The sequence below is a fragment of the Coregonus clupeaformis genome, chromosome 35, assembly GCF_020615455.1.
Source record: "Coregonus clupeaformis isolate EN_2021a chromosome 35, ASM2061545v1, whole genome shotgun sequence".
In the NCBI taxonomy this organism is placed as follows: Eukaryota; Metazoa; Chordata; class Actinopteri; order Salmoniformes; family Salmonidae; genus Coregonus; species Coregonus clupeaformis.
The window spans coordinates 5,863,127-5,875,427 of NC_059226.1; the positions used below are offsets into that span (position 1 = coordinate 5,863,127).

The 12,301-nt window shown below is 41.9% G+C and overlaps 1 protein-coding gene across 2 annotated transcripts in view; it reads right to left on the reverse strand.

Moving 5' to 3' along the window:
- LOC121551480 (AP-2 complex subunit beta) overlaps positions 1 to 12,301 on the reverse strand; it is a 68,672-nt gene that overhangs the window by 28,992 nt on the left and 27,379 nt on the right. The window contains exons 15-18 of one of the 2 annotated variants that reach the window (XM_041864162.2): positions 9,417 to 9,458; positions 8,719 to 8,865; positions 7,829 to 7,974; positions 5,907 to 6,036 (exon numbers count right to left, since the gene is read on the reverse strand). In XM_041864162.2, coding sequence (XP_041720096.1) covers positions 5,907 to 6,036; positions 7,829 to 7,974; positions 8,719 to 8,865; positions 9,417 to 9,458 — 465 coding nt within the window. The remainder of the gene's footprint in view (positions 1 to 5,906; positions 6,037 to 7,828; positions 7,975 to 8,718; positions 8,866 to 9,416; positions 9,459 to 12,301) is intronic. The other variant, XM_041864163.2, reaches the window with a different exon arrangement.

Here is a 12,301-nt window from a genome sequence, read left to right on the forward strand (position 1 = left end):
GTGTAGGTCTACAATCTTGTCCCTGACATCCTTGGAGAGCTCTTTGGTCTTGGCCATGGTGGAGAGTTTGGAATCTGATTGATTGATTGCTTCTGTGGACAGGTGTCTTTTATTATTATTATTATTATTATTATTATTATATACAGGTAACAAACTGAGATTAGGAGCACTCCCTTTAAGAGTGTGCTCCTAATCTCAGCTCGTTACCTGTATAAAAGACACCTGGGAGCCAGAAATCTTTCTGATTGAGAGGGGGTCAAATACTTATTTCCCTCATTAAAATGCAAATAAATTTATAACATTTTTGACATGCATTTTTCTGGATTTTGTTGTTGTTATTCTGTCTCTCACTGTTCAAATAAACCTACCATTAAAATTATAGACTTATCATGTCTTTGTCAGTGGGCAAACGTACAAAATCAGCAGGGGATCAAATACTTTTTTCCCTCACTGTATTACCTTTAAATGTGTCTTGAACACAACCAGTCATGATGTTTTCATCTAATTGTCAGATACCTGCGCAATTTCGTCTACTCAAAAATAAGTCCAGCATCTGAACAGTGCACTCACCATTTGAATGGAAAGGGACATCTACACTGAACAAAAATATAAACTCAACATGTAAAGTGTTGGTCCCATGTTTCATGAGCTGAAATAAAAGATCCCAGAAATGTTCCATACGCACAAAAAGCTTATTTCGTGCATTTCTACTATTTTGGCCCATTCCTCCATGCAGATCTCCTCTAGAGCAGTGATGTTTTGGGGCTGTCGCTGGGCAACACGGACTTTCAACTCCCTCCAAAGATTTTCTATGGGGTTGAGATCTGGAGACTGGCTAGGCCACTCCAGGACCTTGAAATGCTTCTTACGAAGCCACTCCTTCGTTGCCCGGGCGGTGTGTTTGGGATCATTGTCATGCTGAAAGATCCAGCCACGTTTCATCTTCAATGCCCTTGCTGATGGAAGGAGGTTTTCACTCAAAATCTCACGATACATGGCCCCATTCATTCTTTCCTTTACACGGATCAGTCGTCCTGGTCCCTTTGCAGAAAAACAGCCCCAAAGCATGATGTTTCCACCCCCATGCTTCACAGTAGGTATGGTGTTCTTTGGATGCAACTCAGCATTCTTTGTCCTCCAAACACGACGAGTTGAGTTTTTACCCAAAAGTTATATTTTGGTTTCATCTGACGATATGACATTCTCCCAATCCTCTTCTGGATCATCCAAATGCACTCTAGCAAACTTCAGACGGGCCTGGACATGTACTGGCTTAAGCAGGGGGACACGTCTGGCACTGCAGGATTTGAGTCCCTGGCGGCGTAGTGTGTTACTGATGGTAGGCTTTGTTACTTTGGTCCCAGCTCTCTGCAGGTCATTCACTAGGTCCCCCCGTGTGGTTCTGGGATTTTTGCTCACCGTTCTTGTGATCATTTTGACCCCACAGGGTGAGATCTTGCGTGGAGCCCCAGATCGAGGGAGATTATCAGTGGTCTTGTATGTCTTCCATTTCCTAATAATTGCTCCCACAGTTGATTTCTTCAAACCAAGCTGCTTACCTATTGCAGATTCAGTCTTCCCAGCCTGGTGCAGGTCTACAATTTTGTTTCTGGTGTCCTTTGACAGCTCTTTGGTCTTGGCCATAGTGGAGTTTGGAGTGTGACTGTTTGAGGTTGTGGACAGGTGTCTTTTATACTGATAACAAGTTCAAACAGGTGCCATTAATACAGGTAACGAGTGGAGGACAGAGGAGCCTCTTAAAAAAGAAGTTACAGGTCTGTGAGAGCCAGAAATCTTGCTTGTTTGTAGGTGACCAAATACTTATTTTCCACCATAATTTGCAAATAAATTCATTAAAAAATCCCACAATGTGATTTTCTGGAGAAAAAAAATCTCAATTTGTCTGTCATAGTTGACGTGTACCTATGATGAAAATTACAGACCTCTCATCTTTTTAAGTGGGAGAACTTGCACAATTGGTGGCTGACTAAATACTTTTTTTCCCCACTGTATATATATATATATATATATATATATATATATTTGCAAGAAAAAAAACATGGGGGATTGGAAGTGATGCGGACAATTACATTGATGGAAGTTACATCTATCTGCAATATTAACGCTGATCTACCCCCTAAAAAAATATAATCCATCCACCTGACAGGTGTGGCATATCAAGCTGATTAAACAGCATGATCATTACAGAGCTGCACCTTGTGCTGGGCACAATAAAAGGCCACTTTAAAATGTGCAGTTTTGTCACACAACACAACGCCACAGATGTATCAAGTTTTGAGGGAGCATGCAATTGTCATGCTGACTGCAGGAATGTCCATCAGAGCTGTTGCCAGAGAATTTAATGTTAATTCCTCTACCAAACGTCGTTTTAGATCATTTGGCAGTACGTCCAACCGGCCTCACAAACCACGTGTAACCATGTCAGCCCAGGACCTCCACATCCGGCTTCTTCACCTGCGGGATCGTCTGAGACCAGCCACCCGGACAGCTGATGAAACAGTGGGTTTGCACAACCAAAGAATTTCTGCACAAACTGTCAGAAACCGTCTCAGGGAAGCTCATCTGCGTGCTCGTCGTCCTCACCAGGGTCTTGACTTGACTGCAGTTCGGCGTCGTAAACAACTTCAGTGGGCAAATGCTCACCTTCGATGGCCACTGGCACGCTTGAGAAGTGTGCTCTTCACGGATGAATCCCAGTTCCAACTGTGGCTGTGGGGTTATGGTATGGGCAGGAATAAGCTACGGACAATGAACACAATTGCATTTTATCGATAGCAATTTGAATGCACAGAGATACCATGACGATATCCTGAGGCCCATTGTCATGCCATTCATCCGCCGCCATCACCTCATGTTTCAGCATGATAATGCACGGCCCCATGTTGCAAGGAACAATTCCTGGAAGATGAAAATGTTAAAGTTCTTCCATGGCCTGCATACTCACCAGACATGTCATCCATTGAGCATGTTTGGAATGCTCTGGATCGACGTGTACGACAGCGTTTTCCAGTTCCCGCCAATATCCTACATGTACAAATTACCTCGACTAACCTGTACCCCTGCAAACTGACTCGGTACCGGTAGCCCCTGTATATAGCCTCATTATTGTTATTTTATTGTGTTACTTTTTATTTAATTTTTTATTTTATTTAGTAAATATTTTCTTAACTCTATTTTCTTCAAACTGCATTGTTGGTTAAGAGATTGTAAGTAAGCATTTCACGGTAAGGTCTACACCTGTTGTATTCAGCGCATGTGACAAATAATATTTGATTTTATTTGATATCCAGCAACTTCGCACAGCCATTGAAGAGGAGTGGGACAACATTCCACAGGCAACAATCAACAGCCTGATTTACTCTATGTGAAGGCAAATGGTGGTCACACCAGATACTGACTGGTTTTCTGATCCACGCCCCTACCGTTTTTTAAAAGGTATCTATAAACAACAGGTACATATCTATATTCCCATTCAAGTGAAATCCATAGATTAGGGCCTAATTTATTTATTTCAATTGATTGATTTCTTTATATGAAATGTAACTCAGTAAAATCTTTGAAATTGTTGCATGTTGCATTTATATTTTTGTTCAGTGTATTACAAATACCATAAGAGTAATGACATTCAACCTACAAAGTGGTGTGTATTCTTGGATGCCAAGGGAAACCAAGATTCCCCCAAAATGTTAATGAAAATTATTTCTCATTCGTGTCAATCAGTGTTTCTTAATTTTCTTTCATTTTGCAAGAGGCTGAATTTATTTAACCAGAGAAAGCATCTGAGCGAGGTAAACAGCGCCCCTCTGTCTTGGTATCTATAGCCCATGTATCTGATGCTGTCTGGCCAAAAAGAATATGACATGTCATACTCTTTTTGTCCAGACAGCATCAGACACATGCAGGATTCTTCCCAGGATTCTTTAACAAGGTGGTGGTGCTGTTGAGTACAGCAGGGAGGGGGAAGTGACCCCCTTTGGACTCAGAGATTCTTTAGTATTTTAACACCTGTAACTGTCATGTCCTGCAATCTAGAGCAAAAAATACTCAATTCGGGTGTGGTGCCTGGCCTAAAATTACAACAAATAAAGTTTCAAAAATATATATATTTTTAAAGAGCACCCTTCTTACTTTCTTTGGGGAGAAGCCTGCACATGGGCTACATATACTAAGATAGAGTGGCTCCGTTTCACATGGTGAAGATATTAATTACACTTCGGATATTGTATCAATACACCCAGTCACTACAAAGACAGGCGTCCTTCCTAACTCAGTTGCAGGAGAGGGAGGGAACCGCTCAGCGATTTCACCTTGAGGCCAATGGTGACTTTAAAACAGTTACAGAGTTTATTGGCTGTGATAGGAGAAAACTGAGGATGGATCAACAACATTGTAGTTACTCCATAATACTAACCTAATTGACAGAGTGAAAAGAAGGAATCCTGTACAGAATTAAAATATTCAAAAACATGCATCCTGTTTGCAACAAGGTACTAAATTAATACTGCAAAAAATGTGGCAAAGCAATTAACTTTTTGTCCTGAGTACAAAGTGTTATGTTTGGGGCAAATCCAATACAACACATTCCGGAGTACCACTTTCCATATTTTCAAGCATAGTGGTGGCTGCATCATGTTTTGGGTATGCTTGTAATCATTAAGGACTGGGGAGTTTTTCAGGATAAAAAAATTTACAGAATGGAGCTAAACACAGGCAAAATCCTAGAGGAAAACTTGGTTCAGTCTGCTTTCCACCAGACACTGTGAGATGAATTCACCTTTCAGCAGGACAATAACTTAAAAACACAAGGCCAAATCTACACTGGAGTTTACCAAGAAAACTGTGAATGTTCCTGAGTGGCTGAGTTACAGTTTTGACTTTAATCTACTTGAAAATATATGGAAGACTTGAAAATGGTTGTCTAACAATGATCAACAACCAATATGACAGATCTTGAAGAATAATGGGCAAATGTTGCACAATCCAGGTGTGGAAAATTCTTAGAGACTTACATTTACATTTACATTTTTAGTCATTTAGCAGACGCTCTTATCCAGAGCGACTTACATGAGCAATTAGGGTTAAGTGCCTTGCTCAAGGGCACATCGGCATATTTTTCACCTAGTCGGCTCAGGGATTAGAACCAGCGACCTTTCGGTTACTGGCACAACGCTCTTAACCACTAAGCTACCTGCCGCCCTACACAGAAAGACTCACAGCTGTAATCTTTCTACCCCTGTAGCTCAGTTGGTAGAGCATGGCGCTTGCAACGCCAGGGTTGTGGGTTCGTTTCCCACGGGGGGCCAGTCAGTATGAAAATGTATGCATTCACTAACTGTAAGTTGCTCTGGATAAGAGCGTCTGCTAAATGACTAAAATGTAAAATGTAACCGCTGCCAAAAGGTGCTTCTACAAAGTATTGACTCAGGGGTGTAAATCCTTATATAAATAAATGTGCAAAAAAATCTAGAAACACGTTTTCACTTTGTCATTATGGGGTACTGTGTGTAGATGGGTGAGAAGAAAAAAAAGTTATCCATTTTGAATTCAGGCTGTAACACAACAAAATGTGGAATAAGTCAAGGGGTATGAATACTTTTCTGAAGGCACTGTAGGTACATTATCTTTTCTACTTAATTTATATCTGGTTTTAGTCGTTTAAGTTTACACTGAAAGCATTTTTCCAATCCAGAAAATGTATTAAAAATATATATATATTTACACTGTTTGGACTTCGGTGAACCGAAGAAACGCTTAGGCGGCCCGCCCAAGGATTAAAATGGCAGAAAATCCCTGAGACTGATTAATCATGATATCTTTTGCAGACCAGGTAGGCTGCTCTTGCCTAGCATGCCTTACGTAATCAGAAAGTATATGTAGGAGTTTACCTGTAGATTGTTCAGTGGGTCCATCTTCATGACTGGCCCAATGGTGTTGAGAGGCAGGGAAACTTCGATACTCTGGCTGGGCATCAGTGGAGTGTGGATGGGCAGAGGGGTGGTGGGGATCACTCCGAAACTAGACAGCATAAATTGCATAACAGGGTCTTAATAAGTGCTTCAGGTGACTGGAGCTAAATGCACTACATGAGCAAAAGTATGTGGACACCTGCTCGTCGAACATCTCATTCCAAAATCATGGGTATTAATATGGAGTTGTTCCCCCCGTTGCTGCTATAACAGCCTCCACTCTTATGGGAAGGCTTTCCACTAGATGTTGGAACATTGCTGCAGGGACTTGCTTCCATTCAGCCACAAGAGCATTAGTGAGGTCTGGCACTGATGTTGGGCGATTAGGCCTGCAGTCGGCGTTCCAATTCATCTCAAAGGTGTGGTTGATGGGGTTGAGGTCAGGGCACTGTACAGGCCAGTCAAGTTCTTCCACACCGATCTCGACAAACCATTTCTGTATGGACCTCACTTTGTGCACAGGGGCATTGTCATGTTGAAACAGGAAAGGGCCTTCCCCAAACTGTTGCCAAAAAGTTAAAAGCACAGAATCGTCTAGAATGTCATTGTATGCTGTAGCATTAAGATTTCCCTTCACTGGAACTATGAACCATGAAAAACAGCCCCAGACCATTATTCCTCCTCCACCAAACTTTACAGTTGGCGCTATGCATTGGCGCAGGTAGCGTTCTCCTGGCATCAGCCAAACCCAGATTTGTCCATGCGACTGCCAGATGGTGAAGCGTGATTCATCACTCCAGAGAACGCGTTTCCACTGCTCTAGAGTCCAATGGCGGCGAGCTTGGCACAACTCTAGCCGATGCTTGGCATTGTGCATGGTGATCTTAGGCTTGTGTGCGGCTGCTCGGCCATGGAAACCCATTTCATAAAGCTCCCGACGAACAGTTCCTTGTGCTGATGTTGCTTCCAGAGGCAGTTTGGAACTCGGTAGTGAGTGTTGCAACCGAGGACAGACGATTTACAACGTGCTACGCGCTTCAGCACTCGTCGGTCCCGTTCTGTGAGCTTGTGTGGCCTGCCACTTCGCGGCTGAGCCGTTGTTGCTCCTAGATGTTTCCATTTCACAATAACAGCACATACAGTTGACCGGAGCAGCTATAGCAGGGCAGAAATTGTATTAACTGACTTGTTGGAAAGGTGGCATCCTATGACGGTGCCACGTTGAAAGTCACTGAGCTCTTCAGTAAGGTCATTCTACTGCCAATGTTTGTCTATGGAGATTGCATGGCTGTGTGCTCGATTTTATACACTTGTCAGCAATGGGTGTGGCTAAGATAGCCGAATCCACTAATTTAAAGGGGTGTCCACATACTTTTATATACACAGTGTATAAGTCTGCTATTCACAATTCCCTGCATTCCAGAGTAGTGGTCGTGTTTAGTTATCATACAGTATGCTCCCATACTGTACCAACATAAGGAGCCGAGTGCACATAACATACCATTCCATGTATGCCCAGGGACTAAGACTCACATTTAGACTCATTGTACGATTTTTGCGAAGTACATGACAATAAATAGCCATATCCCTTTCACTAAGTGGATCATTTCTGAGAACTAACCTATTATCTATTAACAATGTGTTTAGTGAATGGCCATGATTATAGTGAATGGAGAGTCACGATGAGCTTGGATCAGGTTAGTGTGAACAAAAGGCAGAGAGAAGTTTTTTTACAGTGAGGCCACAGAGGACCTTGAATGCTAGTACAGATTAGATATTGTCTTGCATCTTTATCCGAAGTCCCTGAGACACAGTGTCAGCCACAGTGCAGTTTAAGAGGTTAAGGGCACAATGGCAAGAGATGGCATCTAGGATTTGATACCAGTCGCCCCCTCTCTCACCTGTTCTTGTTGAACTGGATAGCGAAGTCGGTCATGTGCTGCAGGGCCTTGTTGGTGAAGGTCATGTCCATGTACATTTGGCCCTGTCGCCGGGAGAATGTGCCTGAGATCTCCAGCCCTTTAGCTTTCACTGCAGGTAGCCATATCTTGGGGAAGAGATAGACAGTACATAAAGAAATATGAACATGCAAACTGCTTCACCCATACCTGGGAGCAGAGAGAGCACACAAGGTCATTTGAAAATGGCAACCTGAGTCATACAGGATTTGCACAACAATTACTGAACTACGTGTCTGTGCTGTGTTGCCCATTCATTTTATTGAGTCGGACACAAAGGGAGATGGAGAATGGAGTCCGTAAATTAAGATGGATACCTTGGACAGAATGCTATGTCCTGCTGCTACATAGCAACAAGTACTAATCAACAGCACACATACCACAGCGAGGACTTTGTGAGCCTCTTCTGCATGACTCAACTGTATGATATATCTAAATGAACCATTTTGAACAGGAATCTAGGGTGGAGCCTGTTGATGCCAACTTGGACTTAACACACCCCTCCTTTCGCCCCTGCCAAACAACGTCATAACTATATTTATGCACTGTCCTACATGAAGAGTGACTTTGCTGCAGGGCTCAAGGTTCTGTATGCATTTCTCTGCTTGCTAGGTGCTAATGAGTTAGTATTAGCATTCTGATCAGCTTTATCTGAGCTTTATTCTCTGCCCTTGCTGGTGTGCCAACTCAGCGATGAAAATCTACTTTATCCCAACATAGTGCTAACATTAGCATATATCATTAACATTAGCATATAGCATTAATATTAGCATTTAGCTCTGGCTAACATTAGCATTGAACATCAACATAAGCATTTAGCTGTGGGTACTCACAGACTTTGGGGTAACATAGCCTCCTGTGGTGATGGCCATGCCTGTGGAGAGCTCAAACAGGTCGTTGAGGCCGCTGCTGAGCACAGCAGGAGTGGGCGATGGGGCGAATGTGTTGGGAACTGACGAGGGGATAAAGTTCTGTCCCACCTGAGTCACACACACAGGCACACAAAAAAAACATACAGGACATCAGCACAACTATGAATCCAGAACGTACCTCATCGACGGTTCTCTAGCGACCTTCGGTAAAGAGACAGGTTCCAAACTCATTGTTGTTGTCAAGCGCTCAGAGCGGGTTTCAAATAACAATGGTGGCACCTTCTAATGATTTATTTTTAAAGACAATATCATGATCGACAAATATGATTTCGTACATTCACTAAAGCTGAAATCCTGACATGAGAAATACATTCTCCAATACTCTGATTTGCAGAGGTCGAAACTAGTTTGTGTATCTTCAGTCAGAATTTCGGCCTATGATTTCGCAATTTGAGCAATCCTCCACAGGAATACGTTATCTTTTTTCCCCATCAGTGGCAAGCAAGGTCAAACGTGAGGCGTGAGTGTGCGGGGAAAAAATAGTTTGTCCAGCTTTGAACTGTGTGGCAGTTCAGTTTTGACTCCAGCTAGAACCTCTAAGAGCATGCAGCATGCAGACGGGGGGGCAGGCAGACGGACAAACGGAAGGGCTCACTTACTGCTGGACTTCCCCCAACACCTCCTCCCAGGTCTCCCCCCAACTACAGGTGAGAGAAGAGAGGACCCATATCCAGCACCCGCATCCAGATAGACAGGGACACAGAGAGAGAGATAGAGGTACTTAGCAATAGCAACCCATCCCCAACCCCACCCCACAACAGCAATACAATCCATATACTGCCTAGAAAATGGCAAAGGTTATTATGAAGATAGTAAATTTGGCACAGTGAAATGGTTATCAGGAAGCATCAGTTAGTCAGGAGACAAGAAAACCTTGCCAAAACATGAACATTGAGATGGAAGAATAGCTCATTGCGAAATACATTAGATACACCTATTTGAAATTCACAAAAAGTGACACGTATAATAGCTTTAAATGTATTGGGCTCCTTTCATTTTCTCCAGTTGAATTTTTACAGGGGTGTAAAGGGAAGATAAAGTGATTAAAGCAATCAAGTCTCAGCCTACACAAAATATTCAAAGATGCATCCTCATTAGAATCTCTAAAATAATTTTGTATTTGAGACGCAAAATATCCATCTCAAAGGCTGGTTGCAAAAATAGAATTATGTATGTAACCATTGTGATATTCAGGACAAAACTTCCTTTGAGACCTGGCACTCTTAGTTAAATGCATTGTGACCGTGAGAAGTCACCTTGACAGCCACTTAGTGAGACTGGAATAACATAAAATAATGTTATAGCCTAAGACCCAGCAAGGCACAAATCACATGCTGGTATTGGGCCGTTAAAAGGCAGATAGAAAAGCTTTGGCGCAAGCAATGTTAGAAGCAATGTTCAAGACATCTTGAGGATATTTGACCGTGGGGAATCTAAATGTATGAAATTCTCTCACTTTCAAACATAGTGCCTTCAGAAAGTATTCATACCCTTGTTCCACATTTTGTTGTGTTACAGCCTGAATTCAAAATTGATTACTTATTTTTTTTACCATCTACACACAATAACAAAGTGAAAACATGTTTTTATAATTTTTTGCTAATCTATTGAAAATTAAATACAGAAATATCTCATTTACATAAGTATTCACACCCCTGAGTCAATACATGTTAGATTCACCTTTGGCAGCGATTACAGCTGTGAGTCTTTCTGGGTAAGTCTAAGAGCTTTGCACACCTGGATTGTACAATATTTGCCCATAATTCTTTTTAAAATTAAAGTCAAGTTGGTTGTTGGTCATTGCGAGACAGACATTTTCAAATCTTGCCATAGATTTTCAAGCCGATTTAAGTCATAACTGTAACTAGGCCACTCTGAAAAATTAAATGTCGTCTTAGTAAGCGACTGAAAGGTGAATTTGTCTCCCAGGGTACAGAGATAAGGTAGTCATTCAAAAATCATGTTATACACTATTATTGCAAACAGAGTGAGTCCATGCAACTTATTATGTGACTTGTTAAACACATTTTTACTCCTGAAATTATTTAGGCTTTCCATGAAAAAGGGGTTGAATACTTACTGACTCAAGATAGTTCAGCCTTTAATTTGTAATGAATTTAAAAAAAAATTGAAAAACAAAATTCCACTTTGACATTATGGGGTATTGTGTGTAGGACAGTGACAGAAAATCAAAATTTAATCAATTTTAAATTCAGCCTATAACACAGCAAAATGTGGAAAAACTCAAGAGGTGTGAATACTTTCTGAAGGCATCATTATAATGAAGTGTAATCAATTAACTGTCTTCTAATGTTTGAACCCAACATTGTACCACAAGTGGATAATGCTTTGGTTTGACAAACTGTTTGATAGACTGTTTCTACATTTCAGACTCGAAAATTGACCATCCTGAATGAGTTTACCACAAGATACACCTAGTTCCGCGAGCTTGCACAAAAGTACATTGTGTTCAGCCCTCCCTTGACGATGTGGTTTCTTTTGAAGGTGAACCACTCAGAAGAAAATGGCTGAATGCTGTGGCCTTTTCACAGTGTTATGTTAAGAGACCGCTGGGAGTTGTTGTCAACTACGCTGAATTAACCCTTACTTCCACACCTGCGAAGGGGAACTGGCAGACTAGTCAATATTGTCTCACTTCACCCTCACACTGACATAATTTTTTCTAGCATATGAATATTCTTGATATTTACCCAGGGTTGAAGTACCAGCTTTTGACCAGCGGCAAGAGATGCAAGTCACAGAGTTGGAGAAGTCTATTAAAATGGGAAAGAAGTGTCTGGAAATACTGCCAAAGTTTTATACTGACGATACAAGGGCCTTTTAGGAATGCGAAATATAAACAGGACAGCTAATTTACATACTGCAGGAGAGGGAAGTTTCAGGCTCTTCAATAATAAAACAAATGGGGCAGTTAACTGTCACATACATTTTTTATTGGGAGACGGACGTACCGTCCTTCGCAATTTGAGCGGGTGTTCAAAATTCCATCCATATAAACTCAGCAAAAAAAGAAACGTCCTCTCACTGTCAACTGTGTTTATTTTCAGCAAACTTAACATGTGTAAATATTTGTATGTACATAAGATTCAACAACTGAGACATTAACTGAACAGAAATTGAATAATGTGTCCCTGAACAAAGGGGGGATCAAAATCAAAAGTAACAGTCAGTATCTGGTGTGGCCACCAGCTGCATTAAGTACTGCAGTGCATCTCCTCCTCATGGACTGCACCAGATTTGCCAGTTCTTGCTGTGAGATGTTCCACCAAGGCACCTGCAAGTTCCCAGACATTTCTGGGGGGAATGGCCCTAGCCCTCACCCTCCGATCCAACAGGTCCCAGACATGCTCAATGGGATTGAGATCCGGGCTCTTCACTGGCCATGGCAGAACACTGACATTCCTGTCTTGCAGGAAATCACGCACAGAACGAGCAGTATGGCTGGTGGCATTGTCATACTGGA